The 25,385-nt window shown below is 45.2% G+C and overlaps 1 protein-coding gene across 2 annotated transcripts in view; it reads left to right on the top strand.

Annotated features, from left to right (window-relative positions):
* The first annotated feature begins 9,218 nt into the window (after nt 1–9,218).
* Nucleotides 9,219–25,385, top strand: part of LOC138521156 (zinc finger protein 2-like) — a 219,858-nt gene continuing 203,691 nt past the window's right edge. For both annotated transcript variants that reach the window (XM_069633736.1, XM_069633735.1), the window contains exon 1: nt 9,219–10,356. In XM_069633736.1, coding sequence (XP_069489837.1) covers nt 10,333–10,356 — 24 coding nt within the window. In that variant the 5' untranslated portion in view covers nt 9,219–10,332. The remainder of the gene's footprint in view (nt 10,357–25,385) is intronic.

Below are 25,385 nucleotides of genomic sequence, written 5' to 3'. Positions count from 1 at the left end.
TTGGTACAACTTCTGCTTCTCTTTAAGCTACCTATGGCGCTTAAATAGATATTTCTATCTTTTTAGGATTGACCCAGTGGTCTTCTACCTCCTACTATCTTTCAGTAGAGAGCACCCATAGGCATCAATTGAGGTACTTGACCCCTCTTTTTGTGATGCCACTGTTCATGAATTTTGAAACTTTCTGATGTAATTTGCTACTTATGAGCTGACTCTCTGCCTTTCTGTTTTTTTACTTCACAGATGCTATGAAATGTTCACTGTTAATTGTTGCCCTCCAATTGTAACTTTGTTACGTTGTCACAACTGTACCTCCTGATGAATGTTCCATACTTACCTTGAGGAACAGAAACATGTCGAGATATCACTCTGTATGATAACCAGAGTTACACATTTTTGACACATTGATCCTAAATGAAGTAGGGTACTACACTATTTGTCTTATATGTACCCATTTGTGTTCATGTTGATACAGTGTTTTTAACTAGCTATCCAGCTTGTCACGTAACCCCTGTTCTAGTTCGTCTTTTATCGTATATCTTATGTTTTGTACTGTGGACCACAATATTTAATTGGTTGTTTTTACCCTTGTAATTTACTATTAAAACTTTATACTTATCAGTTAACTGTGAATGGTCCCTTTGTCAGAGCACACCTATCCTTGTTGTTCTGTATTTCTGGCATCTACACTATAGCTTTGTCTCTCTTTATATATTTGGATCACCCGCCTTGGAGCCATAGACTCATTTTTGCCGGGACCCAATTTCGAAATCCTGAAATCGAGTCCCGGCGCGACTCTTCCAGTGCGAATGGTGGAGTGAAAAGCAAGTGAAATGCTTTTCACGCCCCCGTTTCCTCCCCCTTCCACTCCCGAGCGCTCTCCTCCAATGAGAGGATTGTGCCTGGGAGCACCCCGAACCACCCCACCCCCCCGCAAAAGGCCAGCGACATAGAAGTAGGACTACCGTTTTATTTGTTTTTACAGCAGTCCTACTTTTATGTTAATGGCCTGTCCGGGTTTTCTTTTTTTAAATTCTGGTCACCCTAGTTTTCCACCCGCCTTGGTGTCAAAAAAGGTTGAGAGCTATGTATAAGTATAAAGCAGGAGAGGGCGATGGGGCATTATCAAAATGCAAGGTGCTTCAATGCAAACTTTAATTCATTATATGACGCAGTAAGACTGTTACAAACCCCAGCACAGTGCCAACATCTGGCATTGGGTGCCTTGGCAAATACCCAATCCAGTTGAGAGCACACCCTGGCTAGGCAAGCGGGTATCATTACTACATCAACAATAAGCCCATCACATACCCACACAGCCACAATGTATAATGGGGAAGGCATTTAATTACAAGCCCTGTTACAGCAATTGAAGGGGTTGGTGCAGATGGCGCTGGTAATTTGGTAACAGTACATAGCCCAAAGATGCCTGGAAATTTGACTGACTTCTTGTTTATACCGGTTTCCTGCAGAAATACATCCAGGTTACTTTGGGAATTTAAGCACTTTCCTTAGGGCGCCAATTTGCCCAGGAGTGCAGCTCAAAGGGCACACAGAACTAAAGGATATTGCAAGTATCTTTTCTCTATTTCATTATTTGTTCCTTGTTGGCCCCTGGGCACCACTGGGTGCTACAAAAAAGCCCCAGACAAAGCACCCAAACATCATCCAAATCAAACTCCAGCACACCACTTAAAGAGCTGTGTTAGCTAAACTGCCTCTCTGCACATACGCATGAAATCGATTAACTCCGCACACACTCCCCCGACATATTGTTTCTTACAGAGATAGTACTTAAACCCCACCACACACTTGTTATCCCTATCATGCTTCCCCCACACTATATCATCCACCAAAGAGACCGCCAACACAAACAAGGTGGTGGCATTGCCATCCTTTGTAAAGATGTACTGACATTAATTAACCCCCTCACATCCTCCCATACACTTCCCTTGAAGTACTTTCTCCCCCCACCACACCTACCCCACCATTTACCAAACACACATTCCCAACTTTCAAACTGACTGGACGGACTTCACAACTAACAACCACTGCTCCCCCTGCACCAATATCTACCTTGGCGACTTCAACCCTGATAGTTCCCATCCAGGCAGCAACCCTATACTAAACAATATGCACACTCCACTAGCAGAGTATGACCGCTCACAACTCCTCACCTACCCCACACACATAGCTAGCAACACTAAATGCACACTGAAAAGCTATAATTCCTTATTTGTCCGAATGTGGCAGGCGTGGAGGAACTCATGTTAAAAGGTAATGAGGTGATAATGCTTCTGTATACAGCAAGGCCTCCAGCAGTTTGTAAGGTGGGCGCTGCAAAGCCCACATTTAAAGCCCCTGAACGAAATATAGAAAGGAATATATTACAGTGTATAAGACTGCCAATTGGCAACACGAGGGCAGTTGGTAGGTCTCCCTGAAGCTGAATAAAAAAAAGAAATGAAAGGTCCTGACGCAACCCTAAAATAGTGTGGATGAACACTTCCTCTGGAGCTGCCCAAATATAGTTCACGAGCAACACCAAGGGATATTTCCCTTTCTTAAAATATTTGACAAACTGGCATCTAAAATATTCCCAAAGACTTCACTAATACCATCATTGTGGTTTGGTAATGTTAAGTATTTGGTGTTGCCATGGGTTGTTTCGTATACCAGTCCAGGTACTTATTTGTTATCATTCAGAGAAAGCACCGCCTTCTCTCCACCTCTGAGCATGTGCAGGTTAACGGTACCTTCATCAAGTAGTTTCAAGCAGTGTTGCCAGGTCGGATCGAAATAATAAGCTTAATGCCCTTCCAAAACAAGCCCAAAACAAGCTGACCCCCATCCAAATAAGCTGAAAAAACAAGCGTGCACCTAAAAAGTTGTGGAAAGTGTGGTGTAAACCTGCAGGCCTCTGCAGGCAGGACAGCTGGGAGATGCGGCCTGCGCGCGTGGCCTTGTTGGAGTCGCGGTGCGCGGGGGCGGCGCAGCAATAACTCACACGACTGCCAATGTAGTTGCATAAACCCGGACTGGCGTTGAGACGCCAGTTCCGGTGATACCTTTATTATCTCATATCCGGCGGCAGTCTGTCACGTGACCCTGCTTCTCAGGACACGTGACATCACATTCCTCCCCAAGTTAGAGTCAAAATTTCCCCCTTCTTTTAATCTTTAATCTCTGGCTTTGAGTCTTACTTCTGAATAGGTGAGAGTCTCGGTCCTTGCTGCCGTTCCCTTCGGTATATCTCATTCACGACATATCCTTGAAGGCGGGAAGACGGCCTGGGCTTGTCTCTCAGGCAGTATCGGGTGCTTCTTTCTCGTGGCGCGTCTTCCGTGGCAGCTTCTTCTTCACCATTAGTTTCTTCCGGTGCGTCAGTGGTCTGTTGCGGTGCGTGCGCTTGGGGTGAGGGTGCCACTTCATATCTCTGGGGCGATTGCTGCTCTTCCCACATGTCTTGCGGTACTTTCCTGAAGTGGGAGATATTTCTGGTCACCGTCTCTTTTCCTCGGGTTGCTGTGATCATGCTGTGGTTGGTGGTCGTGACAGTCCACGGGCGGGCTTCGAAGTTTAAGGACATTTTCTTCGGTGTTGCCCGGTTCCGGACGAGGACTGTGTCCCCCGGGTTTATTTCTCTGTGTTGTGCTCGTCGGGCGACGCTTTCACGCTCATTGTGTCTTTCTCGTCTTGCTTCCATCTCGGTGATGTCTGGGTCAGGTGCTGTCCAGTCCGGGTGTATCGGTAGCTCCGCTTGGATTGGAACTCCAAACATAAGGGCCGCTGGGCTGGCTCCTGTGGCTGAGTGAGGGGTTTGACGGTGTGTCCTCAGAAATCGGAATACAGCTTTTAGCCAGGGGTGTCCTTGATTCTTGGCGATCCTGATGATCTTGTTCAGTGATCCCATGAAACGCTCTGCGTCACCGTTTGCCTGAGGCCATCTCGGGGTGATGCGTTGGTGTTTGACGTTGACCTCTTTGAAGAATTCTTTTAGTTCCTGACTGGCAAACGACGGGCCGTTGTCACTTTTGATTTTCTTGGGAATGCCGTGAGTTGCGAATATCTTCTCTAGTGTGAGGATGGTGGTTTCGGTGTTTGTCGAGGCTACATGCTCTACTTCTGGGTATCTGCTGAATTCGTCTATTACTACTAGCAGGTACCCCTCTCCGGCGATGGTGCAGTGGTCCATACTGACGGCCTCCCATCGTTTTGTGCTTCGGGGGGCGCAGCTGAGAGGTTCGGGGTTTGCTGGTCTCTGTGATGCTTGGCATGCTGTGCAGGATTCTACGATTTCTGCCATTCTCTGGTGCATGTTCGGCATCCACATCCGGGATTTTAAGTAGGCGGTTGACTTGACGATCCCTTGGTGTCCGCTGTGGGCCAGCTTGAGTGCCCTGGCCTCGAGGGATTCTGGCAATACGATCCTGTGACCTTTCAGTATTACGCCTTCTGGTGCTACGGATAGTTCATGCCTGATGCCGAACAACGCTCTGAGTTTAGCTTGGGCTGCGTTTGTCCGGTGAGACATTGACATGAGGTATGTCTTCCAGTTGCCCGACTGAATAGCTGCTGTTGTATGCTTCAGGACCGTGTCTTCTGCAGTTTCTTGTATTACTTCTTGCAGTGTCATTGCTCGTGGCCGGGCGCACGCTATCACTTGGCAGACGTGTTCGTCTGTTTTTGTTGCGTGGTGTTGTTCCTTGTCAGTGGCTGGCCGCGGATGGCGGGACAGGTAATCTGCCGGGTTGTCTGATCCTGGGCGGTATTCTATTGCGATGTTGTAGGGTTGCAGCTGCAACATCCATTTTTCAATGCGGGCAGGAGGGTGTGGTGCGGAGCCTCTGAATATTGGGACCAACGGTTTGTGGTCGGTGAGAATTTTAGCTTGTTTCCCTAGCAGGTAGACTTTAAAATGGCGACATCCCCACAGAATGGCCAGGGCTTCCTTTTCGATGTGTGCGTAGTTTAGTTCTGGTTTAGTGAGGGCTCTACTGGCAAACGCGATTGGGAATACTGTGCCATCTTTGTCTGTTTGGGTCAGCACGGCCCCTAGGCCAACTGGGCTGGCGTCGACAAGGAGTTCGGTCTGTCGGTCTACGTTGAAAAACGCCATGGTGGTGGAGGCGGATAGGGAGTCTTTTATCAGTTGAAAGGCTTGTTGATGGGCCTCTGTCCACTCCCACTGTCGGTCTTTCTTTGTTAGGTCCCTGAGTGGGTTGGCGATGCTCGCGAGATCAGGGATGAACCGTGCGCAGTAGGTGGCCATCCCCATAAAACTTCTCACCTCCGAGGCTGACTTTGGTGGTTCAAATTCTTTTATGTCCTGTACTTTTGATGGGTCTGGGGATACTCCTGCTGCGCTGAAGATGTATCCGAAGAAACAGAGTTCCTTTTTGTTGAATTCGCATTTGTCTGCGTTGAGGGTCAGTCCGGCGTCCTCGAGTCTCCTCAGGACTGCTGCAAGGCGTTGGTGGTGGTCGTCCTTGTTCGATGCATATACGAGGATGTCGTCACTGATGTTAGTGGTTCCCGCGAGGCCTGTGATGACCTTCCTGATCTCATGCTGGAAAACTTCTGCCGCCGATGATATTCCGAAGTTGAGTCTCTTGTACCGCATCAGGCCAAGATGGGACGAAAACGTTGTGATATATCTGGATTCTTTTGATAGTTTTAGTTGATGATAGCCGGACCGGAGGTCGAGCTTGCTAAAGATCGTCGCGCCCGTGAGGTCTACAATGAGTTCGTCAATGGTGGGAGTGACATGGCGTTCCCGGCCGATGGCTATGTTGGGGAGCCGCATGTCGATACATATCCTTACCGCGCCTGGTTGTTTTGGCTTCTGGGCTACTACCATCTGTGAAACCCACGGGGTTGGTCCAGACGTCTTTTCGATGATCCCTGCGTCTTCGAGCTTGAGTAGTTCTTTCTCTACGGCTTCTCTCAGGTGGAATGGTATTCGCCTGTGCCGTACTGCTTTGGGTTCGATGGTCGGGTCTATGTGTAGCTTAACCGTTCTCCCTTTTAGGCGTCCGATGCCTTGGAATAGCTTTTTGTGTCGTCCTAGCAGGTGATGCAGCTCATCGTGTTGTGTACTGAACGCGAAGTGGATCAGTTCTAGCTTTTCGGCTGTCTTGCAGCTAAGGAGAGTCTCACACCCGGCGTCTACCACGTATATGCGGGCTCTGCAGCTGGTGTTATTGTGGGCGAAGTCAGATTTGAATGATCCTCGCACAGGCAGGGGTTTCTTTGATCCATAGGCGTATAGCCTGACTTTCCTCTTGAGGAGTTTTGGCTTGGGGTTGAGACTGTTGAATTCTGTCACGGGCATGACATTTACTGTGGCACCGGTGTCGATGATGACTTTCAGTGGGCTTCCGTCAGAGAGGATGGTGCATGTTGGTCTCCTCTTTTGTCGTGATTTTCGTGGGTCCACTGCTGATATTAGGTGCACTCGGTGTGTGCGTCTTTTCCCTTTCTTTCTCCTTTCTTTGCTTTGCCTTTCGGGGGATGAGTCACTGTCGCTTTCGTCGCTATCACTCGTGGTTTGGGATCTTTGTGATTCGTCGACTGCCCTGGCTTTTCCTCTCCGCGTTGATTGGCGGGTTTCCTTGGGTGCGAATCTCCTACGTGGTTCTTGTGATGGCCGCGGGTCTGCGTCACGGTCATTCTTGTTCGGTGGGTTTAGGCAGACTGCCGCGTAGTGATTCAGGCGGTTGCATTTCTTGCATGTTGATCCCCATGCTGGGCAGGAGTCTCCTTTATGCCATGGGCCTCCGCACTACTTGCACGATTGGTCACGCCTTTGTGGTGGTTGCCCTCTCGGGTTCTGTTTCGGGCGGGTGCCCTGGTGTCGGGAGATTGCTGCTATGTCTTCCGTTGGTCCTGTGTTGTCTATCGGAAGCCTCTGAATGGCAGCTTCCATGACTGCTACTTGTTCTTCTGTCTGCTCGCGGAGTCTTGCCATCTCGAGGATGCGTGATAGTCGTACATTCTTCTCTGATAATATTGCTCTCCTCAGTTTCTCAGAGGAGATGCCGTTAATGATTTGGAGGCGTATGGCGAACTCTTCGTCCGGAAATTCGCATCCCACAGCCATTTCGCGGAGGCGAGCGTGAAACTTGTCCACTGTCTCTTTCTCCCGTTGTCTCGCCATGCAGAAATGGAACCGCTCGTAGTCGGGGTTGAGGTCCGGCTTGAACATGTTGGAAAGGGCGGCTTTTGCTGCTGCGTAGTTGGCATCGCTGCCTCTGTTTGGCGTGGAGTTGAACAGGCGCAGGGCGGCAGATCCTATGTTGAGGAGGAGGAAGGTGCGCATTTTCTTGGGCGCAGCGATGTCTCTCGCGTCGAGGTGCATCTCGAATTGTTGTATCCATATTTCCCATCTAATGGCCGCTCCGTTGGTGAACGGGTCGAAGGGTGGCATGAACGTGGTTAGCGAGGGGTCTGAACGGTCCTCGGTGAGGCTCCTCCTCGACGTGGACCTAGCGCCGGACTCTGACGGGCTGGACGTCGGGTCGGACATGTTGTGTTCTGCGGCGTTGCAGCGTTGAGTTGTAGCTTACTGTTTGGCGGTGGTTGGGCCTGCGTGGGCCTGCAGCGTGCGGTCGCACGTGCGGCGCTTTGGTTCGGCAGGCCTGTGTCCCTGCTTCTCTCACGTCGTGAGGTCGTGATCTGATGTTGGGTGTAGCTGCCAGGAATAAAAGAGCTTGTTTCCCGGGCTGTTGTTGAGATGTGAGAGAAAAAATTTTTTTTTTTTTTTTATTTTCCCCGTTGGGGCCCTGGGTTGCTGGGGCCGCTTTCCGCTGCTGCCGGAGGTTGTTCCTGATCGTGGGCGGGGCCGGCGTTGTTATCTTGTCGGCTCCGCGAATGTGTAGGCGCGGGTCCGTGGGCGCGAAAACCGCCGTTGTTTTCGGGGCTCGCGATCCACTTTCCGCCTCGTCGCCAGTGTGGTGTAAACCTGCAGGCCTCTGCAGGCAGGACAGCTGGGAGATGCGGCCTGCGCGCGTGGCCTTGTTGGAGTCGCGGTGCGCGGGGGCGGCGCAGCAATAACTCACACGACTGCCAATGTAGTTGCATAAACCCGGACTGGCGTTGAGACGCCAGTTCCGGTGATACCTTTATTATCTCATATCCGGCGGCAGTCTGTCACGTGACCCTGCTTCTCAGGACACGTGACATCACAGAAAGGTCTGAAAAGTAAGAAACATAACACAAGAAAAACATACATAGACAGAACACTACATAGTGTGTTAGAACAACAATATTTTATTGCATGGTGACTAGAAGTCCCAGATTGCAAAACAATACGGCCCTGAAATACATTGTATTTGTATTTATTGTTTTATATAGCGCCTTAATTCAAGGCGCTATATAATATTGTAACATGGCCAATTAGAAGCTGAAAAGAAACACGGCCTTCCTGAATACATCTCTCTGAGAAAATGTTGTATATAGATTACAATAATCCTCTAACCCAGTCTTGCAAAAAAAGTTTTCAAAAAATAAATAAATAAAGGATTTTAGTTGATAATGCGTCAGCACTAGGGTTATCACCAAGATAAAATTGCTATAGAGTGACGCTTGCTAAACTAAAACAATCCCCTTCTTTACATGTCAGTGTGTCTGTCTGCATGACAAAACTTTTAAAGTGCTCTTTCTTTTTGCATATGCTTAGGCATTTGGCATTGATGGGCCACCTGGTGGGCAAGTAACGATCCCATCAGTGCCAAACACCTTTGCATATGCAAAATAAGGGCGCACCCGAGAGCAAGACAAAGCAGCAATTGCCGTCAAGTGCTGCCAGCAGCCCAGTGCAGGACGCTCTGTGCGACGTGTAATGGGCTTAACTGCAATATAAACGAGCCCAATTACACGCGCACAGAAGGTCCAACAAGCGGGCAAAAACCGCGACAAGCGACCTCCAAATATTATAAGCGACTTTGGGCAAAAACAAGCCCAAAGTCGCATATAATAAACGGACATGGTAACACTGATTTCAAGACAATGGCCTTTGAATGAGCGTGAGCAAATGAGAAGTATTTTTCTCTTGCACATGCTCTTTTAAACCCAAGTTTGTCCGCTCTATGGATGACTCTTGCTAAGCATGCGCGAAACAGAAAGCTGTCTCTTGCGATCATGCTCAGATGATCTTGGGCTCAATTAGGCTAAGACAGCCCATCACTGAGCATGCACAATTGACGTACACTGCTCTATGGAGCATGCCCAGTTGGCAATGAGATAAATCAGAGTTTAATCCTGTAGAATAAATCGGATGTGAGCTCTTCGAAGAAGAGCTGCCTCTAACCTCTTTTGTTTGTAGAGTTGGAGAGGATTGTTTTGGGCCTTTGCCCTCCCTGTTTGGCTTCCTCGGGCGGGAGCTGTGTTCGGACTCTTTTTCTATGTGTTTTGCACATATGGAGGGAGACTACCGTATTTCTGGTTTGTGTCCTGTATATGTGTGGTGTTCGTAGGTAGGAAACTGTGTGTCTGGTAGCCTCCCTCACTCTGTCGTTCACTGGGAGGGGTTCTTGCGTGTGATCTCTTTTCTCTGCTTTTCTGGTGTCCGTAGGGAGACAGCTGGGTGTGTTTGATCTCTTTTCTCCACGTTACGTGTTCATATGGAGGGAACTTGTCTATGATCTATTTCATGTTTTCCCCGATCTTGGGGAGAAGTGAGAGTGTCCGATTTCTGTCCTGTTTGCTATTCACAAAGTGTAAAAAGTGTGCCCTGTCTTTCCTTTCTGTTTTGTTCTTCGAATAGTGGAAAGAAGGCTGTGGGGTCTGGTCTCTTTCCTCAGTTCTGTTTTTTAAGAGGGGGAGCTGTGTCTGGGGAATGGATCCCCCTTCTCTCGTGTTGGTGGAGGTGTGTTTATAGGAAGGGAAGAAGCGGGGTGACGTCTCTTTTGTGTCTTCTCTGGTGTGTAAAGGGAGGACTTCCTAGCTGTGGGTGTTGGTTGCATTTCTCTGTGCACTGTTCATATGGATAGAGCTTTACATGCAAGCACTGTATAGGGACTGTGCTGTGTCCCAGGAGAGAACGGTGAAGACTGGCCTTCTCTTTCCTCAGCGTTTTTATTTGCATAGGGAGTATATTCATGTCTAGGCGCTTTTCTTGGTTCACAGCCAGGTCCTTGGTTCATAGCCAGGCGCTGTGGTTCTAGGTTACTTCCTATGATCATAGGAAGCACCCATTGTGTGTCTTTTATCTGTGGGGAGTTCATAGGGAGGGTCGGACTTAGCTGCCTCGGTCGTTGCTTCGCATCCTGGGCCCAGTTACCATCTCCATTAAGCACTGTCCTGAAGAGCTGCACTTAAACACGGGAAACCATGTCCCAGCAGGAGCCAGATGAGGTGAGTAATGTGCTGTCAGATTTGTTAGTCTTTAAACGAGGAGAGTCCGTGTGTTTATAATAGTTCCAAATAACAATGCATTCATTTTACAGTTGGAGACTTGCTTTCAACGTTGTACACCTATGTGTGATCATCTTACTCCTTGTGTACTTTATTTTATCTATTGTTCCTTTGTTATGCGCCTATACACAAGTGTTTTGAGGTGCAGCAAGGCAGGTGTGGGGCGGAACAGGTACGAGAACAATAGCGATCCTAATAGGCCTTGCGACATTCAGATTGTGAAAGTGCAGGTGCAAAAAGTGCATGGGGAGGGGAGGTGGGGAAGTGCTGGGGCTGGATGGAAGCGCCCTTAAGAAGGAGAAGGACATGTGGGACAGGGCCAAGTGGAGGATGAGTGAAGGGGGTCCACAACTAAGTGCTAATTTTTTTTTTATTATTCTTTATTGTATATGGTTTACAAAAGAAACCTTTACAAATGCATTAAATGAGAGGGGAAAAAAAGAACATCAATATCAAAACATCATTATCAAAAGAGCATACAAGAATATTCATTACAAATACAATTTCATTAAAGATACATTACAACTCCAAAATCCTTATTCTAAAACAGGAAACATTAAACAGACTTAAAAATCAGTGCAAAGATAAAATTTGATATCATATTTAAAAGATAATTTTAGAAGTTAAGCTTCCCTCTGCGTATAGACAAATTTTGGTAGGATTTCAGTAAAATTCCCAATTTTATATAGATCCACAGTTCAGTTAAAGATATTGGAATAGAATTTCATCATATAGGTTGATCATAAGGAAGGGGCATACAAGTTTAATGAATTAATAAAACCCGCCAGAGCAAGTCCATCTATGGTTTTAGAAATGGAAAGACACTGCGACCAAATAAAATGTTCTGCCCCCAATAATCCGAGTATTGAATCTGCCTAAATAAGTGGCCCTAGGACCTTCAAAGCAGCACAATCTAAAAAAAAGTGACGGGCAGATTCTATAACCCCAGGAATGTGGCAGAAGCGGCATGTAAGATCCAAATCGCTAATCTCCTTCCTTCTATGTAGAACTTCCTTGGTAGGTAACAGGTTCCATCTAAGTTTCAGGAGAAGACAGAGATAGTGGCGGTTAGGGAATTGTGTCAAAATAAAGGACAAGCAGCCTCTCTTCTTATGATCAAATTGTAAGTCGCAGAGAGATGGATAGGCATGCAATTTTTCCAGCGTATCGCTCCAGTCACAACAGAAAAGACACTCTTTAACTTTGTTCGGATTAGTCAACAGGGAATCCCTATCAGTGGAGAGATCTAATAGCATCTTATCACAAAGGTCCCTGAATTTTGAGAGATACAAGATACGGTCTCGAGAACCCTGTGAGAAAAGCGTCTTACCCACATCCGCATAGAGAGTGTCCTGTTAAGGAGAGAGTAATGTAGAAAAAAGTACAAGTGCCCTCCCAAAGATTCTTGCTCGCAGAGAAACTAAACCCAATTCATACTTTATGGCCGCCATTTGGACATAATTAGGCAGTTTCATAACCTTTCTCCAATGGATACCCTCAAGGGTGTCCCAAAAGGTCAGGAGAGCTAAATAGTGTAGTTCCATTCCGTATATTAGTTTTGGAGTCACCTTTCCCTTGAAGAAGTCTACAATTGGCTTAAAGGAGAACCTGCCATATTTATTATCAAACTTAATAGATTGTGAGATAAGCGGGACTATTTTATGTCAAAGGGAACCTGTTAATTCAGTGACCGATGGTTGGGCCAGAATAAGGATTCCCAGATAGACGATTTTGTGTGCTCTTATAATGTTTTCACCACCAATTTTCCACTCTTGTTTATTTCCTTTTTTTCCCCTTTGAAAAGACCATCGTACAGGTTTTACTTGGGTTGATTTTTAGCCCGTTAAGTGTAGCGTATTCTTCAAACCTGCATATCGGTCTTGGCAGGCCGACTTTGGTCTGATCAAAGAGAAGGAAATCATCAGCATATGCCAACCAAGAGAGCCTGAGAGCCCCCAATTTTGTGTTCACCATACCTGCATTTCCCAGAAACTCCCCAACATCAGCCAGATAGAGGATAAAAAGACACAGGGCTAAGGAGCATCCCTGTCTATCCCCAATACGTGTTCTTATCCTTCTAGAGAGCGTTCCATCCAGATCAATCCTGATATGGACCCCCGCGTTCTCATACATTGCCATAATTAGATTGAGAAGCCCTGCCGGGATCCCCCACATTGATAATTTTCCCCAAAGTCTCAACCTGATCACCAAGTCAAATGCATTTGACAGATCAATTGAGGCAACATAAAGGGAACCACCATATTTTCCCCATGTTGTACTTTGTAGGGCAGTTAGAATAAACCCATTGAGATTGGTTGAATGGCCAACCCTGAAGCCTGTTTTTTGCTTCGGTAGGATGTGATTTTCCTTAATCCACACATTAAGATGGAAAAGAAGCATGGAAGCAAAAAGCTTACAATCCGCATCGATAAGAGAGATTGGTCTGTAGTTCTTGACCAGGGTTCGTTGGCCTCTCTTAAAGATGGGAACAATGTGGGCGTCTGCCAACTGGTGGGGACGTTACCAGTATTTACTACTACTACTACGTCTTGGTATAGGAGGCAGAGAAGTTTAGCCCAGATTTGTGGTTCCGCTTTCAATGTATTGTTTGTTAAGCCATTAGGGCCAGGGGCCCTGGATTTCTTAGCTTTGGCAATAAGGCCAAGAATTGACTCATAGTCAATAACAGGCTCCCAAGTATCACTTAATGCATTCAACCCCCTTGCACACGGTTGTAGCCCCTCTTCCCCTGTACCAAAGAGTTCGGTATTATGATCTAACCATTGAACCTCTGGGATGGCATTCAACTGGTCGACCATGACGCTATCATTTTGGGCTGAAAAAATAGCCCAGAATGCCTTAAGATCTCTTTTGACCACGACTCTAAGCATACGCTCTGAGTAATTTTGAAGCAAACTAGATTTCCTTGATTTGCAGTAGTTCTTATATCTTTGACGGATGGTTTTAATTTTTGCTTTTTTATTATCCCAGTAAATATCAAGTGCTTGGGCCTCCTTGATAAGTTTCCGAGTATAGGCCTTTACATTGGCCAACTCCTAATCAAACCTATGAGCATGAGATTTTTTAGGATTACCCTTCCTGAGAGAGCCAGAGACAGTACTGTAGAGAGCCTTAAGGAAAGTATCAAAGTACAGTGTGTTAAATACTGCCTGTTTCCTTGAGAAAGAGGTATGATTGAACAAGGAAAGAAGTTGGCAATTAAAAAGGTCTATATTAGCAGGTGACCAGCGGACCCCTGTCCCTTGTCTCACAGTATTAAGATGTCGTGGTCCCCCTGTGGGCAAAGGTTTCATGGAGAAAGGGGAGGAAAATGTAACCAACAGAGACCCATGATCACTCCATTGGTTGAAGGAGACCTGAACCTCAGACGAGAGGTAAGACAGGGAATGATCTACAAAGACATAGGGCCTGATCACGACTTTGGCGGTATTAGCCCTACCACCGAACTCCCCGGCGCTAATAGCGCTGGATCACGAGTTCGGCGGTAATGTAATTCCCCATTCCCCATTGAGCCCATTCGGGAATGCCCCATTCCCCATTGGGCTCAATGAGGAAAATTCGCGCTCTTACTGCCGGCGGATTTCACGCCAGCGGTGATAGTGCACATTTTCGGAGGATTTCCCCCCAGCTAAGAGCTGGTGCGAAATCCGCCAAAGTCCTGATTTGGGGGACCCTTAAATCCGGCGGTATTAGCACTGTCGCCGGATTTAAGGGTTACTGCCAAAGTCGTGATGAGGCCCATAGTCTAGAGTAGACTTTGACAGACAAGGGCAAGGCGGCAAATCAACATCATGGAAGCCGTTGAGACAAATTAGACAAACCGAATCCAAGGCGAGATTCCAGAGTCTACTCCAAACAAATTTCTGATCTCTTCGATTATCATCCTTCAAAGCCAAGCCAAGGTCGTCTTGGTTGGCCTCGGACGACATGGAACAGTCGGAATTAAGATCGCAAGCCAGGATCATTTTCCCCCTGGGATATAAGGATCTCCAAGTAATGGCCATATCCGTAAGGCTTTCCAAAAATGGCTCAAGGGCAGCAATGCCCTTGTGCCAATAGACATTAATCAGAAGAAGGTGGACCAGTCCATCTACAGAAGCTACCTCTAAAGCCAATATACCAAAAGGCGTGTCCAAAAGGACCTCTTTCCTAAGACCAAGAGAAGCTCTGATTCCAGTAAGAAAGGCCCCCTGAGTCCCTCCCTCCTAAATTAGATTTAGCATTTTGGGAATAGATATCAAATCCATCAACAACGGGGGGGTGAAAGCAGCCAGGTTTCCTGTAGGAAAAAACAATCTGAGGCACTAATCATATGTACTGTGTCAGTATTCGTAAAAAGACGTAGATTACCCCTGGAATTCCAGGAGAGAAAAGTGAATTTGTTCGGGGCCATGGCAATTGTGGATAGAGCAGAACTCTTAAGAGAATGCTCATTTCCACAAGCCTGAGGTAACCTGGGCCCAGTTTCTGGCGCTACCATTAAATCTGGGCGTGAATTGCCACTGTTGAGGTTGTGGCACTCTTTCCGGGTGATATACCATTGTAAGATTTCCCCTATACTCTTCAGACCCTCCATATTTACCAGTGAGCTGACTGGATTGTAGCAGAATTACCTCAAAGCCTAGCTGCAATAGACCCTCTTTATGGGCCATTATTAATTCCAATACTACTCAGAACAATGTTACTCATATCTACGCAGTCTTTAGATGAAAAGAAAATCCTTTCAATGTCATAGCTGGAAATAAGTGAAAGAGAAGGAAGTTGATGAACTATTTTTAGTATATTTCCATGATTAAGACAAATAGACATATCCTGTCCCCAGAGACTAGTAAGTTGCAAAGTCTCCAGAGAATCTTTAGCCTCCAAAGGTTGAGTTAGTGAGTCGGCTTCATGTTTGGTGAATTGGCTTAAGGAATCGACTTCCAAGTCAGTACCCCTTGCACCCCTTAATATAGTCCTATTTTGAGATACATGGGGTCCAGCAGGAAATCTTTCATGGCCATTAGAAAAGGTCCTATATTGGGAGATATGAGGCCCAACAGGAGATTCTTCAGAACCATTGAGAGAGCCCCCATTTGGTGGCTTTGAGCAAGCAAAGTTAAGAGAATTAGGGACATAGAGATCTGCCACTGGTCTAACTCCCAAAGCACGCTCCCCCATAAGAGACTCTGCATTGGGCAGAGAACCATCCAAGTTTTGGGATGGTTCAGCATCTATAGAGGAAGGGCTAATTAAAGGGGCCCAATCCAGAGATGAACCTGGAGTAAGAATAGCGTCCACCCCAATAAGTGGTTTTGTGCTAAAAAGCTCCTGAAATAATAGTTTCACCTTATCAAGGTTCACAGATATTGGAGTGGTAGTGGGTACAGAATGAGTAAGATTAGAACCGGGTGGAAGGTTATCCGGGGCAGTTAAAGGTTCTATATCCGGGAAAGATGTCATCACATTAGAGGAAGTTTGAGCGTTACCAATAACTGGAGCAATATTATTTATAGGCTCATGGGAAATTGAAAGTGTTTTTGGAGGGCAGATAACATGCATTTCCTCAGGCCACACATCATTCTCCACCACCACAGGGGGAATACTGTCCTTTGGCACAGAACTATCTGGCAATGATTCAGTCTGACTGGATGTAGTGGAAGTAATAGGTATTAAAATTGAACCGGCAGGGGCCACAGTTGGATTAGCAGTCAAAGATACTGCTAAATCCACCGGAATGTTAGCCCCCTTAGAAAGGGTAACATTTGTCGCACACCAAGGGGCACTTGGCAGGACCAGATTTAAAAAAAATGTATTGGTAAGTGAATTTGTTATTTTCATATTTTTCCGGTTTTTAGTTTTCTTTATTTGTTGATAAAGTTTTTTATTACCTATATGGACAGAGCCCTTTATGTTTACTGTATCTTTCGTAAGGTCAATAAAGTCAGAGGACTTCTCCAGAATGAGATGAGAGTTAGAATCTAGAGAAGAAGCAACATTGTCTCCCTTGAGTGGTTTAGCCATTTCTAGTGTCGTGCATCCACATGCCGACACCTGAGGAATAGAACCAACAGAATTGGCAGACAACCCCTCTGGGACTTTTCCCACTGGGGGATTAATAGTCGCTTTTATGGAAATAGTAGCCTCTTTTGCGTCTAGGGCATGATCTTAATGAGTGCCCTCAACCTTCAAAGAGGGACTAGCAAAGGGTTAGCCACATATACCACTGTCTGGACAGGAAGGGGCAGTTATAACAGGGATCAGGTTGAAAGCTTCCCCCGGGATACTATCCCTTTCCACATTGGGGGCTTTTTTTTCCTAATTGCCCTTCCCTGGTGGGTTGACTTGGGAGAATTGAGTCCGGACACAGTTTTATTATTGAGGGATTGTCTTCCTTAATAATTTTAACTAGCTCTTCAAACCTGTCTAGACCTTCTAGCCGTGTGTACATTTCAGAGAGTAGCAGAGAATGTGATCTAACCTCTGACCAAATATTGTCGTAGAGACTCACAAAGGAGCTTAAGGCCATATTCAGGGCGGAGACCGTGGGTTGAGTCAACTTTATTCTATCATCTGCCTCCTTAAGTGTATGATGCAGTATGGACTCGCTAATGTGTTCCTTTTTTATATCAGGAAGAAGACCCCTTTCTCTGAGCCAATTTTGCTTCTCTGTGTACTCATCAATAAAATTAGTGAGTTCAGAGGGAGAACCAACGTAAGAGGCATCACAAGTTTGTTGGGTTACGTTATTTGCGTTAATAGAATTAGATTCCAGCTCACTCTGAGCTAATGCCTTGTCCGCACACTCGATAATACTAATATCATCAATATCATTATCTACAAGATCTTCAGTCTCCAATTTTTTTGCTACATCCGCCAGATGTATATGGTTCGGAGTAGCCACTATTAAAGCTGAATGCAGAGGTTTGATAAGGGTACTGGTGGCTGTCCTTTTTCCAAAATAGTTGGAATTTTTTTTTCCTTGAATAGGTTTACCCGGAGTGCCCAAATTTGGTTTGGTTTTAGGAGTATAGATCATTGGTTTAGTAAGTGGGGTTTTAAAGACTATAGGTTTCACTGTGGGAGTGACAGCACTACTAGCAGGTAGAGCAGAAAGATTAACATGAATAGAGGAAGTATGTTTAACTAAACCATCAGAGGAAGACTTGTCCTGTGAAAGATTAGTGGAGGAGATACTATGGTTCCTGTTGCCCTCTTATCAGGGGAAGTTGAGGATTAATAATCTCCTTGGGGGCAGCAGGAAGTTCTGTAGAATTTGCACCAGAAACATCTAACGTGGAGGCAGAGAGGAGCAGCTTTGTGGGGGAACGGGGGTAGGATGGGAAGTATTTGCCATATTATTGTTCGGGTAAACAAAGCCCGCCCTTACCCCTACTAAGCTACCCCCTTCCTCCAAATTGAGCGCTATAGTGGCTGCAAAGTGTTCTTACTGAGCATCAATCGAAATATCTTGTTTTCCTCTGAAAATGCAGCTATTATTAGCTGGAATCCGTGGAATAACACCCATCATATTAAATATCTCTGCCCTATTTTGTGAATGGATTTGAGCATGGGCCATGCTTTTGACGGCAAAAGAATACAGTGAGCTATCTACTGGAGTGTGAGGTGGCTTACCCAGAGAATTAGGGAGGGGGGGATCCCAAGAGGGGTACAATCTTTCAGAACAGAAGAAAGAGCTCCAACAGCATGTTGAGTAGAGTCAAAGGAAGCCTCCATAACTGACTGGCTCCTGAGTCCCTTACGTGTCATCCAGACAAGGACTGAACCTACAGGAATAAGTGGACAAAAACAGAGATAATAACAATAGGAAAAAATACAAATATGTCTGAGTGGTTAGGAGCTAGGGCTTCAGGGCCAATTAGTTAATATCTGTATCTTAGTCTGGAAAAACACAGGTTAAAAGGGGTACTCAAGACTTTATAACAATACACTATATTTTTTAGAAGCTACCGCAAATGCACATTAAAATGAGGTAAAAACAAATATGGACCCTGTCATAGAATCGGGGGGATAAATAGGGAGGGCTGTATCCTAAAGTATGTTTCTTGAGAAATAGAATAAAAAACTTGTAAACAAAGTGCAAAGTCTCATAGTTCAGCGAAAATCTCGGAGAACACACAGTCACAGGATAAGGAACGCCCGACAGCTTGAGGAGCTGCCATAGTCTGACTCTCCCCCCTTACCCTAGTGACGTATAGAAGTTAGGGCGAGTGTTAATGCAGCGTAGCCCCAGTCATTAGTACTCACTGAACAAGCACAGGTCAGCTAAACAGCACAACAGCGGCTCCAGCCCTTACTGCCTCCAGGGCTTAACACCACAAGGGTGGTTGGCCCGGCAATTTGTAGCAGTGAGCAGTCACGTGAAGCGTCACGTGTCCATGTCTGTAGTAGGCCCCGCCTCCTCCAGGAAGCAGGGGAAGCAGCAAGAGCTCAGCTCGCAGTGCTGCTCAGTTCAGAGTAATTGCAGGCAAATTAGAACGTTAGAACGTTCAAAACACAAAGAGCTCTCACACAAGGAGCAAAACCAACACTAGTGCTAATTAAGTGTTTTGGATGGCGCCAAGGGGTGAAGCCAACCTGCCAATTGTAGGCATAGGGCCTGTGTCGGCAAGTGCAAGAAGAGGATGGGAAGGGGGTCATGTGGGGAACAATTGCAGTGGTAGACTGGGCAGGGGAGGGCCTTATGCCCTTTAAGACTCTGAAGGAACCAGGCCACCAGTCTCAGGCAGAGGGGACATTAGCAGGGGAAAGAAGAAGAGAAAAGGAAGCTCTTGAGCTTCCAGAATTTAAGGAGATTTGGCTCAAGTCTGAGAGGGGCAGGGAGGACATTCCAAAGGACGACACCTGCAGAGGAGAGTGATCTACCCCCACCCCCACTCTGCTTGGAAAGACGCCTGATTTGAAGAGACAGCTAGATGAGTGAAGGGCTCTAGTTGGGAGGTATTTGAGGAGAGTAAGTTGGATAAATAGCCTGGTCCTAGGCCCCAGAAAACCTTGTGGATGATGCAGAGGGCCTTGAATTTGATCCTCGCAGCAATCGGGAGCCAGTGGAGAGGGGCTGAGTAACACAGTAGGGCTGAGTAACAAAACATTTTTTCAGTACAATTCAAACGATGCGCTAACCTCTAGGATAGAATGTCCCGCTTTTGTACAATGTGCAAACTAGGGGATGGACAGCCCTGCATAAAAGGGGTGTGATTGCCCACTTTTACTCCATAAAAATAGGCAAATTACTCTCAACAAAAAACAGGAAACTGGTACAGAAGACCTTGTGTCCTTGCTTTCACGAAACAGCTTCATGGAAATGTTTGGACCAGTAGTGCATTTAGTACCACAGGAAGAAGCTGCTGTTATTGCTGCCTGTTTGGAAGAATTGAACATGTATCTTTCGATGTGCATTTATATCTAGGTGCAATGAAATATTTCCCAAAACATTTCTGTTTTCCAGTTTAAACATATTTTTACTCGCTTATAAAATACTCCAGTTGGGAAATGGACTTATATTTCTACCGCCCAAAAAATCATTTTACTCCTAACTTTAAAAATAGTCAGTAACATACTCCCACTTCAAAGTTTTATCTGGAGCCCTGGGAAGGAAGAGGAGCCTTAGAAAACATGAATGTAATGGCTCGCATGGAATGCATGTGAGAAATTTCAATACCAAATTTAAATCCCAAACAGGCACATGAAATGGACTGCAGGGTACACCTTAGTAAGACCCTTTGGGAATTGCACAATCAAGTGTATCTTGAGACCTCTTCAGAGGAGCGCTTAAAAATGGAAAGCGCAGCCAGGTATCCTTTTATCGTTCCATTCTGGAGCCCCAGATTGGCTAAATGTAACAGGAAAGAAAGCACCAAGGGTGTGCCACATTGGAATGGATCCACATTATTATGTTTGCACCAGTTACTGAATTTATTCCAACAACACCGGTACAGGGATTTGGTTGCTGCCTTCTGGCCATTACGTCGTATGGGAGGTCCCAATCCTTATATCTCAGCCTCACAGAAACCATGTGTAAAGGCTGAGTGTCTTGACCTGTGGATGGAGAGTCCGCTCTTTGTGGAAGATGTATTGGAGGGCATATGGACATGTCCAGAAGGTCGGGATACCACGTCCTCCTGGCCCAATCCGGAGGACTTAGGATCATGGATTTCCTGAACTTTCTCAACCTCCTGATCAAGTGAGGAATGACAGGGACTGGAGGAAACGCATACAGAAGCGGAAATTCCCAGTCCACTATGAACGCGTCCCCTAGAGTTCCTCTTGGAGGAAATTTCCTTGAGCAATACTGTTCGCACTTCCGATTGAGCTTGGCCGTGAACAGATCCACTTGAGGGGTTCCTCAAAGTGTGAAGATCTCTTGAAGGACTTCCTGAGTTAGTTCCCATTCGTGGGAGACTGTGCTCTGCCTGCTCAGAGCGTCCGCCGCCGTGTTCTGCTCTCCGGTTAGGTGAACTGCCGATAGAAAGATTCCTTCTTGTATTGCCCAGAACGAGAGCTGCATTGCCTCTCTGCACAGTGGTAGTGTCCCTACACCTCCTCTCTTGTTGAGGTAGTACATGGCCACTGTGTTGTCCGTCATTATCGGGACATTCTTTCCCTGCACAGAGGGCAGGAAGGCCTTCAACGCTTGTCTGATTGCCCTTAGCTCCAAAAGGTGCTGTGTAGTTTGGACTCTGATGCAGACCAATGCCTGCTGATTCAGTTCATTGGTGTGGGCTCCCCACCCAGTGAGTGAGGCGTCCGTCACTACCGTTATCACCGGCCATGGTTGCCAAAAAGATTCTCCCTTGAGAATATTGTCCTTGCAAGTCCACCATAGAAGGTCCTGAGCAACTCTGCTCGGAACTTGCAGTAGATCTGACATATTCCCTGAGAATTGGGACCACTGAGTCCTGAGGGCCCATTGAAGGGATCTCATTCTCAATCGGGCCTCTGGCACCAGAAAGTCGAAGGACGGTATATGCTGGACATTCTGGAACTTTGTTACCATCTGCAGAATGTGATGAGCTCACACCAAGGGAGGCGAGGCTTTTCCAGAGGAAGTATCCAGGACTACTCCGATGAACTGGAGTCTTTGGAATGGTATCATATGGGACTTCTTAGAATTGAGGAAGAAGCCCAGTCTGTGAAGCAGGTGATTCTGAGATGTTCCTGGGCGTGTTCGGGTGAACGAGCCCTGATCAACCAATCATCCAGGTAGGGGTGGATGTGAATTCCCCCCTCTCCTGAGACTCGCTACCACTACCGCCATAAGTTTGGTGAAAACCCTCGGGCTGAGGTCAGCACGAATGGCAGAGCTCCAAACTGATAATGTGAACCGCCAACCGCGAACATCAGGTACTTTCTGTGCTTGAGATGGATTTGTACATGAAAGTAAGCATCCTGAAGGTCCAATGATACCAACCAGTCTTGTAGTTGGAGAGCCTGAAGGATCTGAGAAAGGGTTCTAAAATATCTTCTCACACTACTTTTGTAGTTATAACCCACTGGTCACATCATAAAAAGCTTCATACCTGATGCATCATTCCTACAATCAATACATTCTAACATTCTAGTATCCTGGCATCCCAGTACATTCTACATTCCATACCTATAGCCCATCTGTACATATGAATAACAAAGTACAACAGAACACCATTGAATTACCAATGACCTACACAATAAAATACTACACACCTCCCTTCTTTACAGTGACTCACAACAATACATTTAACATATGTACAGCAAAATATACACTTGATGTTGAAGTATTCAGATTACTTACCAAGTTGAAAGTAACTTGGATATACAACGCAGTACCTGACGGAGATGTACAGAATAACATGAGATACAATTTCAATTTACATAATCTTTCAGATACAATGGTCTTGTGTGTATACGTGTATTGCGATCATTCTTAAATGTCTCTGTGTTGTTCCACTTCCTTTCTAACCTTAACTTGTCTTTTCCCATCATTGTCTTGTTTTGAGCATTTACATAATCTATTGAGATTCCACACTCTCCCATCTGATACCTTTATGGCACCATGAAATCTTTTAACTGTTTGAATGAGATCAGACCTTTTGATCAAACCTCTGGCATTGGCCCCTGGGCGTTTTATTCTCACCCAATCACCAACTTTAATTTGGGACTCCCTAACTGCATTGCTCACATTATACTGCTCTTTATTATATTCCTGCCTCTGCAGCACTTTACTGCTCACTTCTTCACAGTCAACATTCTTAACTCATGCTCTGCTCAACCATGCTGGACACAACCTGGTATTGGGTTTCCTACCCCTTAATATCTCAAATGGTGAAATCCCCATAGTGGAATGTGGTGTAAATCTATGAGCAACTATGGTATCTTCTACCGCCTTTTTCCAATCGGTATTGTCACTTAATGCACACCTAATGCTGTTCTTAATAACCTTATTGAATCTTACGATTAGCCTGGGGATGGTAGATAGCGCTTGTCCTGTGTTCAACTCCATTCTCCTTAAGAAACAAACTCATCTCTTGTGACACCAATTGTACACCGTTGTCAGTGATAATCAGGGTTGGATATCCGTCACGTTTGAAAATGTTATCCAAAAACGCTATCACATCTTTCATGCAAATGTTTTGCACCCACTCAATTTCTGGCCACCTAGACATCATGTCTATGAGTACCATGCAATATTTCAAATTCCCAATCCCACGGCATAGTGGGAATTGAGGTTGTAGTCATCGGAATCTGCCTGGTTACACAGCCCTTAGCTGAGTCTTCACAGGTAAAACAATCACAAATTAGTCTTTCCACTTCCAGATCAACAGCAGGCCACCAGAAATCCTGTCTAACTCTCTGCTTAGTTTTGGTCATCCCTTGATGTCCCTCATGAGCTATTTGTGATGTCTTCTTCCTCACTCCTTCAGGAGGAAATAGTTTTCCACTCCTTAACACCAAATCATCATGTAAATGGTACTCATCAAATACATGTCTCACTGCATCCGGCAATACACCTTTCCTAATCTCACTACCCTTCATACCACTTTTTAGTAATTCCCTCACTTTAGTGAGAGTTGCATCTAGATTCATTGCTGTCAGCCATTCCTCCTCAGATTCAATATCTTGGCATGTACTCAAAATGTGTTCCTCAACATTACTCTGCTGGTCATCATCCACATCGGTTAATCTCGACAGACAATCCGCTGATTTGTTTTTTTACCCCTTGCACGAATTCAACATCAAAATTGTATTCTTGTAGACTTGCTACTCATTTCCTAATTCTGGATGGCGTATTGTCAAGTCCCTTAGTAGTGAGAATTTCCTTAAGGGGTTTGTGGTCAGACCTAACCACAAACTTAGTTTCCCATATAAATGATCTAAATTTTTCAACAGCCCATCGTACAGCTAACAACTCATTTTCAATCTTGGAATAGTTTGTCTCAGCTTGTTTTAGCACTCTTGACGCAAACGCAATGGGAAACTCACGTCTATCATCCATTTGCGATAAAACAGCACCAAGACCGTGATTACTGCCATCAGCTGTAATAATACTAGTTTTGTTTGGATTTAAAGCTTTAAGAGTGGGTGCAGCATTCAAATCTAACTTGATATTGTTGAACTCATTTTCACATAACTCATTCCAATCAAATCTCAATTTTAATTTTTTTACTAACTTCCTCATTTGAAATGTATTAATGGCTAGTTCAGCAATAAACTTTGTGTAATACTCAGCCATCCCTAAAAATGAAATAAGTTTCCCTTTTGTTTTCTGGACTAGGAAAATTCAGGATGTTATTAACTAAATCCTCTTTAGGTCTAATTCCTTTTTCTGATATTTCATGACCCAAATAAGGTATGGTACATCTATTGAACTTACATTTATCTTTACTCAAGGTAAGTCCAGCATCTTTAAATATATCTAATACCTTGTATAATCTATCATCATGTTCCATTTGATCTTTACCATAAATCAGGACATCATCCTGAAAACACAAAATTCCTTGCATTTGATTAAAAAGATGATACATCACACGTTGGAACACCAATGCCGCAGATACAAGACCAAAAGGCATCCTTTTGCACCAAAACAAACCTTCACTGGTAATGAATGCTGCACACAAGTCTTTAATGTGCTGCTACTAGTGCCTGATCCACCGCATACTGATTCCTCCGCAGCTGCATCCAACATAATCTTCAATCTAGCCTGGTGAGACCAGTTTAGTAGTGGTTGCATTCCTTTCACTGTAACATATACTTTTCCTTTTGCTGACCTGTCCTTAAATATCATTTCTGCTCAAAACTACCCAATAAGATCAATTCGCTTTCCTCCATACGCCACTGGGTTAATGTCAATCACATTTAGGTTTACACTGGTTCCAAATATTTTCTAAACATATAGTTGGGCAATAGGGTTTATTTTGCACCAGAATCAATTACCATTTCCAGTTTCTTACTATTCATTTCTATCATAGCCACAAGCCTTTCTTTGTCAGCATCATCATCTTTCTTTTTCTCACAATGAACAACCTTTTCCACCGAAAAAGTACATTCTTCGGAACTTTCACATAGTTCTTCCAAACAATTTGTTTTCCTTTTTAGTTTTACAAAACTTAGTGAGATGCCCTCTCCTATTAGACCTCTTGCATAATTCCTTTGTGGCTGGACATTTATCACTTGAAGCTAAATAAAACAGACTATTGCACCAGTAACATCGACGTTTGTCATGTTATTCTCCTTTGTCTTTAGTCTTTATATATTTCTTCTTCACGTTCATTATTTCTTTCTTGATAAAAACCTTTTTTCTTTGTATAGTCATTTCCCTCTATGGCCAATACTTCTGGAATCGGTGCCCTTTTGTCTTTCTTATTATCATCATAATTTCTCCTTTCAAGTTCTTTCAGATACTTATTGGTATGCTCCACCTCTTTTGCAACTCCTAATTACTTCTTCTAAAAAAGGATTTCCTTTTGCCCAAA

Source organism: Ambystoma mexicanum, chromosome 13 (assembly GCF_040938575.1).
Source record: "Ambystoma mexicanum isolate Mex_15411 chromosome 13, UKY_AmexF1_1, whole genome shotgun sequence".
Taxonomy (NCBI): domain Eukaryota; kingdom Metazoa; phylum Chordata; class Amphibia; order Caudata; family Ambystomatidae; genus Ambystoma; species Ambystoma mexicanum.
Note: the sequence above shows the minus strand (reverse complement) of the source record. Positions and strands in the feature narration are given on the sequence as shown.